The 21,691-nt window shown below is 36.7% G+C and overlaps 1 protein-coding gene across 1 annotated transcript; it reads left to right on the forward strand.

The window, feature by feature from the left end:
* The first annotated feature begins 140 nt into the window (after positions 1-140).
* LOC127841786 (E3 ubiquitin-protein ligase KCMF1-like) lies at positions 141-18,334 on the forward strand. Its single transcript, XM_052370861.1, has 7 exons — positions 141-318; positions 3,941-4,108; positions 4,768-4,907; positions 6,644-6,744; positions 7,487-7,762; positions 11,046-11,195; positions 14,381-18,334. Exons 1-7 carry the CDS (start codon positions 303-305, stop codon positions 15,159-15,161), a joined length of 1,632 nt encoding a protein of 543 aa, XP_052226821.1. The 5' UTR covers positions 141-302; the 3' UTR covers positions 15,162-18,334.
* The last annotated feature ends 3,357 nt before the right edge of the window (positions 18,335-21,691 follow it).

The raw sequence follows: 21,691 nt of genomic DNA on the forward strand, positions 1-21,691 counted from the left end.
TTTTTTAGTGAAAAATACTTAAATAATAATACTTATTTCAAAATATAAATTCATGTTTTGATATGTGCTTATTTAATATTCAATAAATAATCAAAGTCTTAGTTGCCTCGTTCATTACGATATTTCAAACGTGACGTCATATCCTCCATCAGAACCCAGAAAAGTAACCACAAACGAAAAACGATAACAAATCGTCATTTATTAACGATACCAGACTTTAAATTTGTATTCGAATGCGTATATGTATCAGCCATCTGTCCGAATCGCGTCTTCCATAATCAACCGTGTCTTCTTTGGTTAGAATGTCACGTCATGATGGTGAGTGAAATTCAAGGTGGTTTGCCAAAATGGCAGTTCAATTTGTTTATGACTTAAACATGTTATGAAATGTAAGAAAAGTGTATGAAAATTGAATCGAAGCTACAGGTCCCACTACAGATTAAACACACGGATTTAACTATGAATAAAATAACATTTAAGAACATTTAAAGAGTGCAAAGTCAGTTCTCATTTTATAATTTACTTTCACTTTCATGGGTTCTGTCATCAAAGCAAAAGTTGGATTGTAGGCTGACACAAATAAGTTTTTAAATTGTAATACTTATACATGTTTATAATAACATGCATATGTTTTTATTCGGGTATCATTTAAATATTATCTTAATATCAATGGAGAGTAGTTAGTTGCAATATTTCAACTTCCACCTATTGTCCCTCTGGGTCATTGTGGGTTGCAACTGATAAAGGCGTTTTTCATGTAAAATTGCAGCCTCGATTCCAATTAAATCAGTATTATGCCACTTGTCTGGCATAAATAAACACAAACACATTATAAAGCTCCATAAAAGACAAGCACATTCATGTCAATAGTATCAGTTATCATGTTAATTGCAATGTATTCAGTTGAATGAACTTGATTTTATAGACATACGTGAGACATAAAGTGTTTGCATGCTTTTTGCCTCTACCAGGAAGAACTTTCAGCTGTGTGTATGTACTTTTTAAAGCTTAAAGCATTCCAGAACAGTGCTCCAGCTAGAATTTGAAAAGGGCAGGGTGGCTTTTTTGTCAAAAGGGCACTTTCGACGCGCAGTATTTTGTGAAAAGGGCACTTTCGACGCGCAGTATTTTGTGAAAAGGGCACGTTCGAGCGCGCGGGTGTTTCTGGAATGCTTTCTATTGCATGTTAATTTATATGTTATAAATAATTGTATTATTCCCATTATTATTAAACCATTCAAATATAATGTCTACAATGAGGATTAAACTAATTACAATGTAATAAGAGATTTATGAATTATCATATGTAAAAAAAAAATTTTTGAGGGGGGGGGGGCAGGGCGGAGGTTCGGGGGGGGCAGGGCGGAGGTTCGGGAGGGCAGGGCGCGGCGCCCTTCGATTTAGGCCTAGCTGGAGCACTGCAGAAGAACTAAATCCAGAGAAGCAAACCAGAAGTGTGCAACCAGTAAAATGCATTATCAAACCCTGGTAATGGAGCAAAATAATAAACACAGTAATTGATCTGTAACAGAGAAATAAACATTTTTTTTTATAAACCAAACCCAGGGGACGCTAATGAAATACCTCGAGTTTTTAAAGCTCAAAGCATTTAAGAAGAACTAAATGCAGAGTCCAATAAAATGCATTATCAAACCCCAGTGTTCTGCCATGGGTGCGCCCTTGCGTCATTGGCGCAAAAAAAGGAGATTTGTCCCCACCCGTTTTCCGTATATGGGTCTGCTGGCGCACAGGAATTAGAAATAAATACTAATCGATTCAATGTGTAAGTCGGTAAAGAAATAGAGTGAATGCGTAACTAGAACGAATTATTTTATTGGACGTGACGTCATTTCGCAGCGAATGGTTGATTCACTTTAATAACACTTTATTTCATTGGTAAGTTGAGATTATAACAACCAATCAAATACCAAGAAAATTTCAACAGCTATCAAAATGGCGGAAAGTGACCGTTCGAAGAAAACAAAATCGATTTTCATTTTTTTTTCTTGCGGAAAGTAAAATTAGGAAATATGACGATAATAATAACACCCCAACAAGTCCAAACATCGTTTAGCAATGACGAAAAAATAGTCTGCCCCTTAACGTAAAAGCAAACTGGCTTCGATAATTTTCTTGGTTACTGTTTGACAACAACAAAACGACATGCAGTTTGTGCATTAAGCACTAAAAAAAAAACGCCTTTACTATCGGTAATTCTAATTTGAAAGGGAATTCCCAGCAGATGTAGACAGATGTAGATGTAGACATTACATACCTGTAACTGTTCAAAATTTTGATAATATGTTGACAATTGTTTAACAGTTTTAAAAAGTTTTTAAAATGTTCAAGTTTGAATAAGAATGTTACATCCTGTGGACTGGCTGTAGGAAGAAATCAAGCCAGTTTAAGAGTGCAAGTAAAAGGTTATTAGTTTCTGAAAATTTAATTCTGCTACAAATATATTTCTGTGTCCCCAGATTTTTCCCTTTTGTCCCCACTTTTTTTACCCTAAAGGGTCCCTGTCTCCAACAGTAAAGATTCACGGCAGAACACTGAAACCCTAATAATGGAGCAAAACAAGAAATGGATCTGTAACAGACAAATAAACATGAAATACTTACTATTATACCATAATGTTTACATAATCTTAATAAATGTTTACAATGTATTCAATCATAATAATTTATTATAGGATAGCATGTTTTGTTATACATGTAGCTGTTTATTTTATTTGCACTTTGTTAATTATTGCTGTGTCTGGAATTGCTTTTTGTGTATTTCAGGCAGCTGACATTTCCATAGTCTTGTTTTGAGCAGCGTTTTTTTTTTCAGAGCATTTATATCAAACTAATGAAAGATTTTATGACAGCTTGCACAGTTTGTAAAGGGCTGACATAGGAATCCAAGGATCACAAGTTTGATCTCCGGCCTGTCGAGAAACAGTGTGTGGAAAGTTGTCATGAAATAATTTCTATTGCCATTAGCCCAAGACTTTAGATTCAATAAAGAGCAGTTTTCATTTACAGTTTACTGGTATATATCTGTGCACTTAATACTGGTAAACCAGTTGACCTAGCAGTGATTTTTCTGTCCATTTGGAATGGTACTGGTAGCAGTCAATTTGTAAGCATGTTTTTTTTAGCTAAAGTGGGAATTTTATCACATTCTTTCAAGCTTCCAAGAGAATTTCAAACCAGCAATTTAAATTAATGTTTTCTTATTAAAAACAACATGTTGCAATTATTCTTGCACTTAAATTAAGGTCAGAAAACGTTTTTAAAAATTTGACACTGTGGACGGCATATATTCGGCTGCCTGACCGCTTATTGGTTGAAAGCTAACATCATGTCAGTTAAAAGCAAAATCTACATGTATAAGTGGAAGTTGTCAGGGTTGGCACATGAGGTTTTGATGTTTATCTACATGAAGTCTAGTTATTTATATTGCACTACACATTTGTGAATGTAATGTGCAATAGATGCACAATTTTCTGGAACAGCCTAGATTTAGTCATGAAACAACTTACCTCATATGCTTTTGTAAGCCTCTATTCACAAATAGCTGGCATACATTTGCATGATTGTATTGCTTGTTAGCATTTTGTAAACAATGTTACAATAATAGACACAGTCCCATTATCTCGCACATGCCATCTGGTGGATGCCATTACTTGTACGCAACAGCAGATTGGTGAAGGCATTATTCAAATATTGACAATTGGTTCAGATTTCGCAAGCACTTGTAAAATTTGTATGATGCAACTTATAGATACCAGTTGAAATGAACATCGCTGTTAAATAATAAAAAAGCATTGCAGTGAAAAATCAGATGTTGCAGCACATGGATCAGAGAATTTTAAATTTCCTTTTGTGATACTAGGTCTTTCCCTAAATGTAGGACAATTACATAGTAAAATAAGTTTTTTTGTTCTTACTTCCAGGCGTTAGTTGTGATTCCTGTTTGAAAAGCAATTTTCGCGGTAAGCGCTACAAATGCCTGGTGTGTTATGACTACGACCTGTGTGCAACATGTTATGAGGCAGGGGCCACCTCAACAAGACACACCAATGACCATCCAGTCCAGTGTATTATCACACGATCAGATTTTGGTAAGTAACCCAGTAGTAAACATTTGTAGTTTGACCAAGCAAGCCTGAATGGAAGACCAAGAAAGTGTTTCGAGCCAGACTGTCCCCTTGTGTGCCACAGTCAGTGTTATGCAAACACGGAATATGGCCTCTTTTCCCAAGGAAAATGCCACTCGGACATTTGAGAATTTCGCATAGTATAACTCCATTTTGGAAAAAATGTAACCCTGAAAATGACTAAATTATGAAAAATGGATAGGTGTATCCATTTGTATCAACTATGAAATAAAGCTTTGCATTAATAAAGAGTCCCAATAAAAATGTCTTTTAACAACATGTGAACAGTACTGCAGACCAGACTTTGGTAAGGTCCCATATATGTATGGGCCCTTTGTGCAATAAATGTGTACTGGTAGGTACTGTTATGACAGAACATTACTGTTCTAACCATTTCACGCTCAGGAGGCAAGTGAAAATGGCTTTATTCATTATTCAACAGTCATTAAACAAGAACAGCTTCAGCTTTACTCGCAGTCTGTTCAGGATCTATGCTGTTTGCTAATCAGCAGTATCTGGTAAGGAAGGTCTTTAATTTTATTACTACAAAGAGGAACAATTTGTATATGAGCGGTAAAGGATTAATGTCTATAGTAACCCATTCTCCCTCTTGTAAATTGCAGATATATTCTATGGAGGTGAAGCTATAACATCGGAGCAACCGCAGGCATTTTCGTGCCCATACTGTACTAAGATGGGTTTCACAGAGGCTATGTTGCAAGAACATGTCACCAATGATCACGCTGACACCACCGCCGAAGTGGTAATACTAATCTGCTATCTATTTAAATTAAACCATGCTTAATGCATGTGCAGAAAGTGTTGTCCCAAATTAGCCTGTGTAGTCTGCACAGGGTCTAAATTATGGTCTAACTCAGGGATAACACTTTCTGCCTAGACAGGATTTTCTCCAAGAGTAAACTTCTTTTTAATGAAAAATACAAAAAAAGTACAATAAAAGGGGACAGTGTAGTCCTTTATTAGCCTGTTCAGACTGAACAGGCTAATCTGGGACAAAGCTTGAAGCACATTCATTAAATCCCATTTTCCCAGAGCAAGGCCCAGAAGTTCATGATAGGTAACCAGCACTCATAGAATGGTCTAAAGTTTATAAGCAAATAATCCTATCTTGTGACTATCAGTGCATGAAGATGTGTCTACTTGTGCATGGCAGAAAGTTTGCTGTACATGATTTAGAGTTAATGATTAATGTGATTAATATTTGGTTGATAAAGTTAGTGTTTTTCCCAGGCCGTTATAGGGTGGCGCAGTGCCATGCCCTTTTTTTGTAGCGCCAGGCTGCCCCCCCTTTCAAAGCTATTTAGTGCCACGCTGCCCTTTCCAAAGGCCGCCGCCCTGCCCTTTCATGAGCACCTGCTGTTTTCTGCCGTTATTGATAACATCTTAATTGCCCCTTGACCAAACTTCTAAGCCGACTAGTATCAGATTATGGCCCTAAGGCAGCGAAGATTCGCATTGTTGTGAATTAGTCATGCGTGAATAACCCCGTGTCAATATCAATCGATAATGTCAGAGGCTATGTTATACCAAGCGCACTTATCAGTCGGTGATGTGTACTCCTCCGTGATAAAATCGTGGACTGTTACTTCGGAGACTATTGATGAAAAACGTATACTAGTTAAACAAAACGTGGATCGCGTATTAGGCGGATCATTTTAACAAGATGGCGGACATACATAATTAAATTGTGACATATAACGTCGTAAACGATGGAATTAATGATGGAAATCATACATTTAGAAGGAATTAATGAAATGTCTGTGATAATCAACGATGCATAAAAATGTTTAAGATAGCAACAACATATTTGTTTGTAATCTACTTAGTGGATGTATGTCACGGAAGTGTTTGCATATTGTTAGCAATCAGTTTACCTGCAATGTTAAACATCTGACAAGATTATTGGTAGAAAATGGGTTTAGACAAACATGGTTTCATTTATATGTTAGTGGGTTTGTGTATAATCAGATTCATACGCATATATTGCTTTATTATGTTTGTCGTGCTGTACAGTGTATTGAAATAGCATAAAACTTAAATGTACATTGCATGGTTAATATATTAATATAAATCAAAGTATTAAAGTTAAATACATCAATTACCATTATTGATTTAATGTGCTTGTTTATATTTTGTTGTTTTTTCCAACGATGCGTCTGATGCGATTACATGTTTCTCCCTAATTCAGGTATTCACAGAACGTTTTTGCCCTTTTTTGCCTAAACTGCGCGCTAAAATGCCATTTTTGAAAGTAATGCCCCTTTGCCCTCCTGGGAAAAACACTATAAGTATTATAAAACAAATATTATTTGAAATCTTTATTTTTGCAATTAACATTATCTTGTTATTTTGTATTGGGATTTTTGTTATTTGGTGGGTTAATATATTTTAAGATGTAAGTGTTGTGTTTCATGTGATCCTTACTTCATTAATGGAAATTTGCTTGAGTCGTAACAAAGAACACCTTTCTTTGTGCAGGTGTGTCCAATCTGTGCGTCGTTACCTGGTGGTGACCCCAACCACATGACGGATGACTTTGCTGCACACCTGTCCCTGGAACATAGGGCTCCACGAGAATTCATATCCTTTCATGGGTAGCACTCATTCTATTGTTTTGTGTACCTTGCAAGAGGTGGTACATCGGAGTCGCTGTGTCAGTTTGTTTGAGGATCTCTAGGTTTGTCTGCATAAAATGTTCTACAATTGTGGAATTATCTATTGCCACATAGAAGTGATTGATTTGAAACTTGAAATATGTTTATTTCCATGAATTGTAGATGTTCAAGACACATTTTTTCCCCCTATGGATCCACATATTTCAGAGTTATTTGCCCTTGAACATGGTTATTAAAGTCATGTGCAGGTATTGCTGTCAATGTATGAGTGTGTCTGTCCCAAAACTTTAACCTTGATCATAACTTTTGCAATATTGAAGATAGCAACTTGATTTTTGGCATGCATGTTTATCTCATAAGGCTGCACATTTTGAGTGGTTAAAGGTCAAGGTCATCCTTCAAGGTCAAAGGTCAAATATATGTGGGCGGGCATAGTGTTTCACAAACACATCACTTGTTTATAATTACAATTTTAAGATTCTGCTGACATCAAGGCTAACAATCTTGGTCAAGTGGCAATTAATATCATAATCGATAAGGGCGTGTGGCGACAGTGTTTTTGAAAATGATAATGTGGAGTTTCAAATAGGCAATGCAGCACACAAAAAGGCCTGGGTAAGACCCTTACTATAAAGAACACTTTTGTTTGTTTATTATTTATTATATACAGGCCCAAAATTGTAAATTACAATTCTTAACCCCTTAACTCCATTCACGATGAACCAACTGGCATTCGACATGTCCGACGCATACCACACCCAGGTCGCGGTATGAGTGGAGCTCGGAACCGCCGAGCTACGACCATGCACTTCTCCGGCGCGGCGGGCAGCACTCTGGCGGGTCTGTCCCCCAGCGGTCGTGAAGCCATGGACCCCATAGCAGAGCTACTGTCACAGCTGTCGAGTGTTCGCAGTCGGGCGGCCGCGGCCCAGAGTGTTACCTCACAGCTACAGCAGCTGGAGATGCAGTTACAGACAACCAGGTATAGCCAGACTGGCACTTTTTATGTCCCCCACCACTATAGTGGGGGACATATTGTTTTTGCCCTGTCTGTTGGTCTATCTGTCTGTTGGTTTGTTTGCGCCAACTTTAACATTTGCAATAACTTATGCTATATTGAAGATAGCAACTTCATATTTGGCATGCATGTGTATCTCATGGAGCTGCACATTTTGAGTGGTGAAAGGTCAAGGTTAAATTTAAAGTGGCGCAGAAGGGGACATAGTGTTTCTGACAAACACATTTCTTGATATAATAAATTTTGAAAACAGGATTTTTTTGATATCTTAGCCTTTGATTTCAACAATGTGTTCCAAAGTTGTTACAAGTTTTGATAATTTTGCTTGTCATATCAGCATGAAAATTAATATCTCTGTGAATGGTTTGTATGTCCCTGGTATTGTGGCATACAGCAGTCGGACTGTCCTGACTTTTTTCCGTAACATTTTTAGATATTGACCTGACATTTGTTGCTTGAGTTTTATATATGACCTACAGATGAAGTGTGAGTTTCATTCCGGTCTATTGTTTTTTTGAAAATTTATGGGTCTTGGACTTTCTTCATTATAACCGATTTCCGGAAGTTTTTAGCTGGACTATTATATATGAAATCAGAGCTCCAGATAAGGTTTTGTGAAATTCTTAACGTTACTACCAGATTTTCAAAAAGAATTCTTAACTCTGAAATTTTTCTTAATTAAACTACTAAGTTTTGGAAAATAATTCTTAACTTTTCTAAATGACCAAAAAATAAATAATAATGGTTATTTTCATGCAAAAAATCAAAATAAACATACTAACAACTTTATTTATACGAGTTCAACAGTGTCTATTCAGTTTTATACAATTTTATTTTTCAAATACCTTCATATGCCCAAACTGTGCTTAGATTGCTTGCCTTCGATGATTTTTTACATATTTCACAATTAAAACGGGTCTCCCCTTCAATATTTTCAACGATTAGCCACAGGAATTGTCCCTTCCACTCGTTCAATGTTATTTTTTAGCTTTTCTGACTGTGTCGGCAACTGAACATACAACATCGTATAAGATCTTTTCTATAATGTCTTTCTTAACATTCAACTTCGACTCACTTTGCGTTCAATATGTTAAAAGCGTGTTTTTGCACGCTTTGCATGTTTTTAGGACGCTGTCTGGGCGCCGCCATTGTTTTTTGACAGATAGACTGTACACTCCGCTTTATTGGAAAAAATGCGCTTTGTTAAACAAACCTGATAACCATTCTACATAAGCACCAAAAAGATCTTTAATAGGCGAAAAGAACTCAATAAAAATCTATTCGAACCGATGTTAAAATAATATTTGTAACTTGATTTTGTAATGCTTAATGGTACGACAAGATTTTAAAATAAATACGTAACGGACTTGAAAATAATTTGTCATTACGAAATTATGTCCCTTATCTGGAGCTCTGTGAAATATATATAGTGGAGCTATCCTACTCAACCTGGCATTCTTGTTAGCGTTAGTATGCAAATGTTAAAGTTTGCTTACTACCCCAAATATTTGCTATGTCCTTTGACATATTGCTTTTATTTTTTGCATACTTCTTTTCCAACATGACCTCAATCTATAAACAAGAGCAGACAACTTTATCAAGCATTTTGACAGAAGTATGGCCCCTTTTATACTTAGAATATGCATATTATTGATAAATCTATGTTAAAGTTTGCCTACCACCTCAAATATTTTCTCTGTCCTTTGACATATTGCTTTCATATTTAACCAGGTTTTCCGAAGGAAAAAACTGGTTATTAGATTGGCGAATGCGGGCGGGCTGGCTGGCGGGCGGGCGGAACAAGCTTGTCCGGGCCATAACTATGTCGTTCATTGTCAGATTTTAAAATCATTTGGCACATTTGTTCACCATCATTGGACGGTGTGTCGCGCGAAATAATTACGTCGATATCTCCAAGGTCAAGGTCACACTTTGAGTTCAAAGGTCAAAAATGGCCATAAATGAGCTTGTCCGAGCCATTACTATATCGTTCATTGTCAGATTTTAAAATCATTTGGCACATTTGTTCACCATCATTGGACGGTGTGTCGCGCGAAATAATTACCTCCAAGGTCAAGGTCACACTTTGAGTTCAAAGGTCAAAAATGGCCATAAATGTCCCTTGAGATATAACCTTCATATTTGGTATGCATGTGTCTATGGACAACGCCTTTCCATACGCACACAAATTTTGACCGTCCGTCCGTCCGTCCGTGTGTCCGTCCGAAAACTTTAACGTTGCTCATAACTTTTGCAATATTGAAGATAGCAACTTGATATTTGCCATGCATGTGTATCTTATGAAGCTGCACATTTTTAGTGGTGAAAGGTCAAGGTCATCCTTCATGGTCAAAGGTCAAAAAAAAATAATTCATGTGCATATCTCCAATGTCAAGGTCGCCACGACTAAAAATAGATTTATTTTAAAACAAACTTACAAAGGGGGTTAATTTTCTTTGTTCATTTCAAAAGTTCAGTTTGAGTTGTCTCCCTTTATCAGATTTTTTTTCACAATGAAAACCTGGTTTTGTGACAATTTTGTCCCTTGTTTGCATACTTCTTTACCAACATGATCCCAATCTATAAACAAGAGCAGACAACTTTATCATGCATTTTGACAGAATTATGGCCCCTTATACATGTATACTTCGATAATTGAACATTTTGCTTAAATTGCCATAACTTCTTTTTTTATGATCACATTTGATTCATACTTTGACATAACAACACTTACCTGACATACCACAATGCACTCCACCCAAACTCTATTTTTTTCCCAAACGCATTCAGATGCTGTCCAAGGCCCGTAACTTTTTTTAATATTTTATTTGGGATATAGCTGCTGTTTGGCTTCAAAGTGCATTAGGGGGCATTGTGTTTCACAAACGCAGCTCTTGTTTTCCCCTGTCATTTAGAGAGATAAAATTTTCCCAAAACATTTGTAAGATAAAATATTGTTAATCAACATTTTTACCCTTTCCCACTCGGAGTCAAAGGGAAATTGGCTATGTGCAAACAGCATCAAACTAGAACAGCCTGCGAGTAACTCGCAGTCTGTTCAGGTTTTATGCTGTTTGCTGCTCATCAGTATCTAAGGTTTGAAAATTTAGTCTTTAAAACTTGAATCTAGTGAAAATGGTCTTTAATTAAATATAACTTTATATGGGACTACAAACACATCAAAATACGTATCTTAGTGGTGAAGGGTTAAGCTTTATGATTTACTGTATTGACTCCCCATATTCAGACAACAACTGGAGCGGACGCCTCGGAGGCAGGGAGCAGAACCCTTGAAGACTACAGCAGCTGGAGTTGTGGCTGGTACAGAGTCAGGGGCAACTACTGCTGCTGGAAACAACAACAACTCTAGTTCAAACTCCTTATACTTACTTTCTAGGTAATGTGCCTTATATTGCAGTTTTAAGTAAATTTGGAACTCATTACTTAGTTAAAACTCAAAATATATATTGGTACAGATGAAAATTTAAGTTCAACTGAGCACAATATTCTTGTCCTAAACTTTTGTTAATTGTTAATGCTTTTTGTAAGCTCACCTGAGCAAAAAGGTGCTCATGGTGAGTTTTTATGATCGCTGTATCTTTTCATCGTTTGTTTTCTGTCGGCAACTTTTTCCTTGTTTATGTACTAAAAGCCACATTTAATGTCCAATATTCATCAAACTTGCTCAGAACATTTTTCCCAATGTAATCTGGACTTCGAAACTTTGTTTAATGAGGTCAAAAACTAGTTATTCCCCCACTAAACGAAGTTTTGGGGGGTATATAGGAGTGACCTTGTCAGTCAGTCGGTCTGTCGGTCTGTCCATGTCCGCTCTCTAATTCAAGTTTTCATGCGATCTTCACAAAACATAGACACAAGTTGTATCTCGATGATGTCTAGGCCAAGTTCGAACATGGGTCATGGCAGGTCAAAAACTAGGTCACGGGGTCACTTAGTGCGTTTAAAACATTGAGCATGGTGTCCACACTCTAATTCAAGTAGTTTTTATCCGATCTTCACCAAACTTGGTCAGAAGTTGTATCTAGATGATGTCTGGGTCAAGTTCGAATATGGGTCATGCCGGGTAAAAAACTAGGTCACTGGGTCACTTAGTACGTTTAACACATTCAGCATGGTGTCTGCTCTCTAATTCAAGTAGTTTTCATCTGATCTTCACCGAACTTTGTCAGAAGTTGTATCTAGATAATGTGTAGGTCAAGTTCGAACATGGGCCATACAGGGTCAAAAACAAGGTCATGGAGTCACTTAGTGCGTTTTAAACATTGAGCATGGTGTCAGCTGTTTTTTTGTGAAGACAACATGCAAAACATTCTGTTTCAATGCGGCATGTGGGGGTATTCGTCACGTCTGTGACAAAGCTCTAGTTTGAGAATGTTTTTTGTCATTAAAAAACATGGCCGCCAGGGGGCTGGCAATTTTTCTTATATGACTGTAGTGAAATCTTTCTTGTTAACACTAAAAGTCACATTTTGATTCCAAACCTAAAGGGACCTTTTCACTGATTTTGACAGATATGGAAGTTTGTCTTCAAATCCTTTATATTGATAAATGTAAAAACTAGGAATGCAAGAGGTTTACCGGTTAACCTACCGAAATGACCAGTTAACAGTTTTCATTTTCGGGAAAAGTTTAACCTGAAAAAAAAATAATTTTAGTACGCTTTTATCTTGGAATGATTTTTTTCCCTTTTTCATAATTCAGTTCGTACGATTTTGCTGTTTGCGCGAGACATACTTCCAATTTGTGCTGGTGACTAGTAAGAATAACATGCCGCACCATCGACAGTACATGAGTAGTAAATAACGTGTCAACAAACATGGCAATAGAGCAATAAATCAATACCTTTGTGGCAACAAACAGGGAGTACGTTTTGATAATTGGCTCTTTTGTTTGGTTAACTCGCGAAAATTTAACTAGGGAACTGCCGGATGTGGGGGTTATTAGCCAAGACGCAATTAACACATGTATCGAACTCGCAATAAAATTCAGTTGATACATTGGATGGCTTATGTTGATGCTTTGTTAACAAATATGCATCACTGATTGCTCGCGAAAGTATTTATAAGTAACAGTTTTATGAAGAATCGCATTGGCAGTTAAAATCTTGTCGAGTTAACGTTTTATTTGTTCTATCAAAAATTAAAATCATTGTCAGCAATTTGCGTCATCCATGATGTCACCGCTATCGTCTGAGGCAAGTTTTATTAAAGAAAGTTAATAAGTTACCTTATTTAATAGATAAACATAAATAATACAATTTGAACAGAATAAATCATGAAACACGCCATTTGTGAGCTATGCGACGCGATTGTAATTTAAGCAGCCCAACCAGAAATATTTTAATGACATATGAAAATAAACATTGTGTAATTCTTTAATTTTTTACTAATATTCTTTTACGCAGTAAAAATAAATACAATAAATAGCAAACATTTACAAAATTATTAAAATAAATGTTACAGTACATTTTATTAAGAAACAGACATGTTATCAAACCAAGCGATCTCAAATTAATTTTGTTTCTATAGAGAACAGGTACTAGCAGTATCACATTGTTTACGTATACTTGAACAAACTACTTAAGCTGTTTCGGTTAACCGGTTACGGCTAAAGGTTAACCAGTTAATGATTTTTGTAACCTCTTGCTTCCGTAGTAAAAACATTGAATCGAAAAAGCTCCAGTAAAAAACAAGAACCACTGACCCCTGGAGTAAAAGTTTAAAGCTTAGACCACTTGGCCTCCGTGCTCATACAATAAGTGATGTATTTGATACTTTATATAAGCAATGCTCGTAGTGCCACAAATATAAGGACAAAACAGAACTCTCCAAATTATTTTATTGTTTGGCGCTGCATCGCTTTATAATTTTCAGGTTTTTAAATCGTCAAAAGATGCATATAATGGATATTTTAGAGCATGGTAAATGTTCAGTATTACTGTTTCCTCACAAATATCATAACTACAACGCAAATTAGCGAATCTGAAACATTTCTTACTCAATTCAATTTTTAAAGACTTCATTTACAACCCTTAGTTTATATACTGATGAGCAGCAAGCAGCATAAAACCTGAACAGACTGCGAGTTACTCACAGGCTGTTCTGCTTTTATGCTGGTTGCAAAGACCATTTCAACTTTGCTTCTTATGTGGGAAAGGGTTTAATTGTTAAGTGTTGAGTCATTCTAGCAGTCCAATACAAGCTGGCTTTACTAAACTTGCTAATTTGGCCTGTTTGATTTGCCTTTTTCTATTATTGGGTCAAATTACATTAATATAAGCATTGCTCTGGAAAAATGGTGCTTAATGCATGTGCACACAGTGACGGCCCACATAAGCCTGTGCAGTCTCTCTGCTTTTATGGAATTTTTTTTTTAAGTCTTTTATAAGCAAAAATCCTGTCTTAGCAGAAAGTGTCGTCCCTTATTAACATGTGTGATTCCTTATTAGCTTGTGTGGACTGCAGAGGATAATGAGGAGTAACACTTAATACACATGCATTTAGCCCAGTTTTATTATTGGGTGTTTTTACATTAATAATCTTGAATCGTGTTCTCTCGCAGGTTTACTGAGCCTGTGATAGACGAAGGTGACGAAGACAAGGTCAGGCAGGAGCGCTCTGTAAGAAGCTTGTTTGTTCAGGAGTTGCTCCTCTCAACATTGACTGAACACTTGACTTTGTCAGACTCCTCGCTCCTAGATAACCTAGATAAATTACAAGGATTGGGACTGGGATGTTCCAGTTCCCTATCGGAGTATACAGAGACTGAATCGGATAAAAGTGATAACGCCCAACCAGAGGGCGCTACTGCCATGGAGAAAGAAAGTTTACCCATGGCGAGTTCTAAAAGTACGAGTCCTGAGGCGGTGAATAGTTCTGTGTTGGACAATGGAACTGCAGCAAAGACTGCAGTCGGTCACAGAGTGGTCACAGAGAAAGTAGGAACAAAGCACAAGAATGCCAGCAACCCACTTGGACCAGTGAATGGTAAAGGGGCGTCCGGTAGTGGTGCAGGTGTTATAACGGGGGCTCGCGTCCGCCAGAACACGCACCCGTACCAGAGTCCAGGGGAGTGGAATAGTCAGGCGTTGCACCATAACGTGCGCCAGAGTGGACTCATGCAGAATGCTGTAGAGTTTTCAAATAATTTGGCACTGAATATGGGCGGTAGAAGCAGCAGTGGGGCTTCGTATGATGCAGACAACCCGCAGCCACTTCCCGGTCGGCCCGGATCGGCTGGGAGGGAACGGGATGGGTCGCTGAATCCGGCTGCTGCGAAGCGTAACATGGTAAAACACATACCAGCGTCAAAAGCATCTGATCGGGAACCACCCCCTCACTGAGGCATTGTGGGTACTTTTGCGAATATATATATTGAACAGTTTTTCATGTAAAAATTATGAAAAAATCGTTATTTTTATGTTTCCCAAATACTTATGGATTTATGTTTTACTATTTATTGTCTCGCTGGTGTCAATGAGCTGAAAGGAATAACTCTGAGCTGGAGTTTGGTCCAGATGTGTTTTAACCACTTGTAACTATGAGTAGAAAAATGTAACCCTTTTTGTGGGCAATTTGATTGATATAGAACACATTTTTGTTGAAGTTAATCAAGTGATAAAGTTGTGTATCACATTTCTGTTTCCTCAATCGCATGATGTTTTATGTAAGGTTTATTTATTTATGTGGATTTCTAAAGTGTCTTGAAAAAAACATTCATCTGCAGAAACAAACCTTGTGTAGGAGGAACTATTGTACTTTGAAACAGATACAGCTTGTAATTGTTGCCTGTGTATAAAGTGCTTTCTTTTTGTGATAACAGTAGGTTAGATTGTTCTGTATTGACAACATACTTGGAAGTTTCTTGTTAATAATACTTTTAAAAAGTTAATTTTCCTACTTGTCATTATTTATTCAGAGCCATAAAATTTGCAAATAAAAATTGTTGTTAATTAAGCAGAGCTCTGGAAAAACTGTGGAAAAAGTATAGAATCAAATTAAATGTTCGCTTTGTTGTTATTTATCAGTTAATAAACAACTGTTGTTAAGCGTTTTCAAAGTATTGCTGACCTGACTGTTTTCGTCATTGGATAGTTTATGATGTGGAATTCCGCATATTTGCTAAAAAGCATATTCAACCACAAAAAGAAAAGGCATAATCTAATACTTGCACATGTTTATAGAATATGAGCTCTTAGAGTCATTAATTTCAGCAATGTTGTTATGGTGCATTTACTTGAAAAAAAACTTGTGATTTGATATTTATGAAAATGTGTTCACAGTTTAAATACTAAATAAATATATTCTATCAAGATGCAACTTATAATAAAGAAGTCAGTAAGTGGTGGTGGTGATAGGGAAATACAGTTGAGAATTATTAGTGCAATTAATGCTCTGTGACGGATCAGAACAAGAAATAAATACTGGTATTTAGTGGGTCTTCTTAAGGCAGTACTGAACTAGAATCTGCCCACAAATCATGCGCAAATCAATCTACTGTTAGAGTCTGTCATTTTTTTCCAGCACATTGTATTGAACACTTAAAACAAAATGTTCACTAAGCATATTTTGCACATTCTGTTATTTTTCTTCTGATTTTTATCAGGCCATGAATTGAACCGCTTTGGACAAAAGTTATGCTTAATAATCCCACCTGTAGTGCAACTGTAATACAGATATGGGCCTCTCTCAGGGGAAATATGATGAACTGCATGTGCGTAAAACAAGTCCCAGATTAGCCTGCGAAGTCTGCCCTTTATTATTAGGGAGAGCACTTTCTGCTTTTCTGGAATTATTTGTTTAAAGGAAGTCTCTATTAACCCTTTCCCCCATAAGAAGCAAAGTGACTCAGTGTGGTCAGGTTTTATACTGTTTGCTGCTCATCGGTAAAGGTTTGAAATGTAGCATGTAAAACTTGAATGTAGTAAGAAAGGTCTTTAATTAAATTAAACTTTCTCATAGACTACGAATGCGTCAAAATACGTATCTAAGTGGTAAAGGGTTGAAGGAAGTCTATAAAACAAAAATCCAGTCTAGGTAGAGGCTCATACATGTATACTATTTATTACAATGTACTCAAAAGTCTTGTTTTGTTTGCAGGACTGTTTAACCTTCTTAAGGCCAACTCAACAATGCCAAATGAAAACCTTGTGTTTGTTTCAGATTATTTTTTACATATTTCATTCTATCAGTTTAGTGAATGAACTGTTTGGACATATAAAAGTGTTTACTTTTTTACAGTTTATTTTTGGTTTATAATGTTCATATTAAAAAAAAAACCATTAACTTAAGACATGAATGTTAATCAGATATGATTACTAATTGATTGTTCCCATCAATTCAGTCAAATCTCTTTGGAATCACTTACTAACCGTGTCATTAATGAAAGCAGATTTGTTGCTAAAATTATGAATTGTTACAATTTATTGTTTGTATCTAACATCCTACTATTAAAAGAAAGGGAGCCTTGCTCTGGCAAAATGGGGCTTAGTGCTTGTACTAAAAGTGTCGTCCCATATAAGCCTGTGCAGACTGCACAGGCTAATATGGGACGACACTATATGCACATGTGTTAAACCAAGTTTTTAAGAGTATGGCTCAAGTAGTTTCTTATTGTTGATTCTTTCCTAAATGTGCTTCACTTTTGGCATATATGTACAAACTGCTTAGATGATTGCTTTCAAATGCACTATAGTATAACCTCAATGTCTTTATACTAGAAGGCATATTTGTTGTTTGAAACTATTGTTCATATTCATCTTAAGTGTTTTAAGGTCTCGCGACTGATGTTTCTTTCTTTTTATCAAATAAACAATTGTTTATGCATGCACACATTAAAAAAATAATTGTGTTGTAAGTTGGGTTTAGTATTTTCAGTAAAACAGCATAAGCTATACATTCTTCATAGACACTTTAAATGATTTACAATATTTACTTTTAGTGTATATTTGACAGATACAGTAGAAACATTAAAGCTTTAAGTTGTGGTTATTGTTTTGACATACAATCAGCTCTTCTTCAATGAATTTCAATGAAATGGTTAGCCACAATTAAGGAAATTCATATTGGTAATCTGAACTTGTAAGCTATAAACATTGAATTAATTTTTAAAAAACAGGCACCAATTGTTTATAAAATATTGTTATAAAAATTATTAATGTGGGATAAAAAAGATTATGTTGATTGTTATAAATAATTAACAATTAAGAGATGAATTTACTGCACTGCTAACAATTTAATGTGCGCTTATATTTTCTATATTAAATGCCATTTTCATGTCATCTGCATCCAATGTGTGATGCTTAATTCATATGTAGAATACTGCTTATATGGGGTCATTTGATTCTGTTGTGCATTCATTAACCCTGAATGCCTCCTGTCGACTTGTTACTTTGTTGTTTTCTTTTTCATTTATCTGTCAAAACAGACGTATATTATGTAATTATTATTATTGAGATCTAGTATATGTGTGCGTTATTTGCAATGTTTTATGCTATCAAATAAATCATAATGATAACAGTGTTTGGTGTGACATTTTGGGCATTATGTCCAGTCTGATTAATAGACCGTGAGAGTGTGTGTGTGTGGGGGGGGGGGGGGGGGGTATTGCGGGTATGCTGAAAGCACTCGGCCATGTCGGTCTGTCCCGAAGCTGTACCGGACTGTCCTAATTTACCCATGAATGGACGGATTTCTTAGCACAAATGTTTGCCAATAGGAGAGGGTGTTTAATTTGCCCACAAGAACCACGTGGCTAACGTTTTATATCAAACCTCTTGGTCAAACGGTCAAAAATACAGAACTGGGCTTTCGAAATTGAGCTTGTCGGTTAAAACTTTAATAGAAGGAGATACGGGTGCAAGAACCTTGTAACAACATAACAGGTCAATGTCACACGAGTCAAAGTGTCGGAACACTGCGCAATGAATTGCCATAATAAGATTTGTCCGCTCTATTGCTATACAATGCATTGAACACCACATCATCAATATCCGTGGTGAATGAGGGGCGACGATACAGAAATCCCCCTGCAGTCTGGTCTGCTGTGTGCTGCTGAGAGTAATGCATCCATGGGAAGGGCTGCACAGACATTACAAAAACTTTGCATGAATGTTTACCTATTGGAGAATGTGTATCGCATGCAATAACTATATTCCTACCATCAATATCAAAGTTTGTCAAAATAGTTTTTCGTGCTCCTAACCATGCATTAAATGAATTGTTCAGTAAGTGCTCACCAAAAGGTGACGGTATGTCAAATGCACAACATTGTGTATACCATTTAGGTCAAAGGTAAACGTTTTGCACGTATTTATTGTCAAATAAAGACCACGTTCAAAAGCAGACTAAGGTCAGAAGTCAAAGATAACACTTCAGAATGTTGTCAAAAAGGTTTTGTCCGCTACTTTACGTTATGCATGCATAGAAAGATTTAAAATTAACGAAAGCAACAAAGTATGTGGCTATAATCCAATTCAAACTGTTAGGTCAAATAATGACGTTGTCAAAATAAATTCGTCGGCTGTTTAAATTCCTTTTATTTAAAGATGTCAAAATAATTTGGCATACGTGTTAACATGTGTTAACATGTATGAAACGTTTTTTGAACAAAAGCCATGTTGCTACCTTCAATATCAACTAGATTGTAAATGGTCAAATACAAGTAATCACATTGTTACTTTGAAGGTCGTTCATGAAGATCGAAAGTCAAAATATTGTACGAAATGTCAGGCTGTATATAAATTGTGTGGTTATTTAAATCTCTGTCAGAGATAGCTCTTCTCGGTAATTGAAGTAATGCCCCTTACTATCACACTTTCCGCTTTTTAAATGGAATTTTCGTTTAAAGAGGATCTCTTATTGAAATCCGGTGGGGTCAGAAAGTGTCCCCTGCTATGTAAGAGTTAATATGTCACTTGTGAAACATTGTGGTGCACGTGATGTACCTCAAAATCAGCAAGAATATTTGAGCACATGCCAGCAAGGTATTCATTTCTAAACTTTTGTATCTCGGGGATCGACAAGTAAATGAGTGAGGTCGGAATTATGTATTCTGTCTAATCATGTACAATAATATATATATATATATATATATATATATATATATATATATATATATATATATATATATTCACACATTTGGCCAGTTACGGGGTCTCTGATTTAGAAATAGGTTATGGGGTTCCCACTTTAAATACATGTATCTCCATACCCTTTTTTATCCGATATAAACACGAATTAAGGTATATAGGGGTACCTACTATAATTATTGTATATAAATACGTCATTTATTTAACGTCTTATACAAGGAAATATATAGCGAACTTATTTGCGAGGTATATACAATTTCAATTTCAGACCTGATTGTGGTTTTCGATTTAAGACCTTATTGTGAGATTTGATTGCATTACCTCCCCTACACCCCCCTCATAGTAATTAAAGGAGCCTAGATTGCGGGGTTGTATATAGACCCCGTTTTTTATATTGACCTCGTAAGTACAGTCTGAAAACTACAGAGACCGCGTAACTGGCACTATGTATTGGTATATATATATATATATATATATATATATATATATATATATATATATATATATATATATATATATAATTATGCCAAGTCTATGCGATATATATATAAATATATATGTATTATTTACCGGAAAAGATAGACATAGTTAATATTTTCTGAACTGTAAAAGTATGTATAATCTCACGATGATTGTTATATATTGTTTTAATGGGTGTTGAATTCATACAGCAAGACCTGTCTGTACGGCTCAATGAACACATGTCTTTCTGTGCGTTGCATGTCGCCGGTTAAACGAATCCACTCTGTCTATGCATTGACAATAAACACATAAACGAAACCGTCAAATTAATGCGAGGACACGTCTATGCATCGTCACTTTTATGCGACATCACGTCTATTTGACGTCACGTCTGTGCGACGACACGTCTTTAAGATGTCACGTATATACCTCGTCACGTCTGTGTGATGTCACGTGTATGAGATGACACATCGATGCGACGTCGCGTCAATGCATTATCAACTCTATGCGAAGTCAAGTCTATGGTGCAACAAGTCCGTGCGACGTGACGTCTATGTGACGTCACATCTGCGACGTGTCAAGTCTTTGCGGCGAAACGTCTATTCCAAACAGACAGGCTATGCCAAGACACGTCTATGCGAAGTTCGGTCTATGGTGCGACACGTTTTTGCAGCGTAACATCTATGTAACGTTACGTCTGTGCGACGTCACGTATATAGGAAGTCACTTCAGTGCGGTGTCAAGTCTGTGCGACGACACGTCTACGCGAAATCACGTATATGCGACGACACGTCTTGGCGAAGACACGTCTTTGCGACGTCGCGTCTATCCGTATCGCGTCTATGCGATATCAAGTCTGTGCGTCGTCACATCAATTCGGTGTCACGTCTAAGCGACCTCGCGTCTATGGCGGTGTCAACTCTATACGACGTCACGTCCATGCAAAAACACGTCTATGGGAATTCACGTTTATGCGAAAACACATCTTTGTGAAGACAAGTCTTTGCGATGTCGCATCTATCCGTATCGCGTCTTTGCAATTTCAAGTCTGTGCTTCGTCACGTCAATGCGGTGTCACGTCTATGGCGATGCCAAGTCTATGCGATGTCACGTCTGTGCGTCATCACGTCAATTCGATATGACGTCTATTCGATGTCAAGTCGATGCGATGGCACGCCTGTGCAACGTCACATCTATGCGGCGTCGCGTCTATCCGACGTCAAGTCTATGCGACGTCACGTAAATACGACGTCACGTCTATGCGACGTCATGTCTATACGACATCACCTCTATGTCGTGTAACGTCTATGCGACGACACGTC

Source organism: Dreissena polymorpha, chromosome 8, assembly GCF_020536995.1.
Source record: "Dreissena polymorpha isolate Duluth1 chromosome 8, UMN_Dpol_1.0, whole genome shotgun sequence".
Lineage (NCBI taxonomy): Eukaryota > Metazoa > Mollusca > Bivalvia > Myida > Dreissenidae > Dreissena > Dreissena polymorpha.

Coding starts and splice junctions, on each gene's coding strand:
- LOC127841786 (XM_052370861.1), top strand. Junction 6,745..7,486: donor CATAGGGCTCCACGAGAATT/CATATCCTTTCA, acceptor TTAACCCCTTAA/CTCCATTCACGATGAACCAA. Junction 11,196..14,380: donor TCCTTATACTTACTTTCTAG/GTAATGTGCCTT, acceptor GTTCTCTCGCAG/GTTTACTGAGCCTGTGATAG.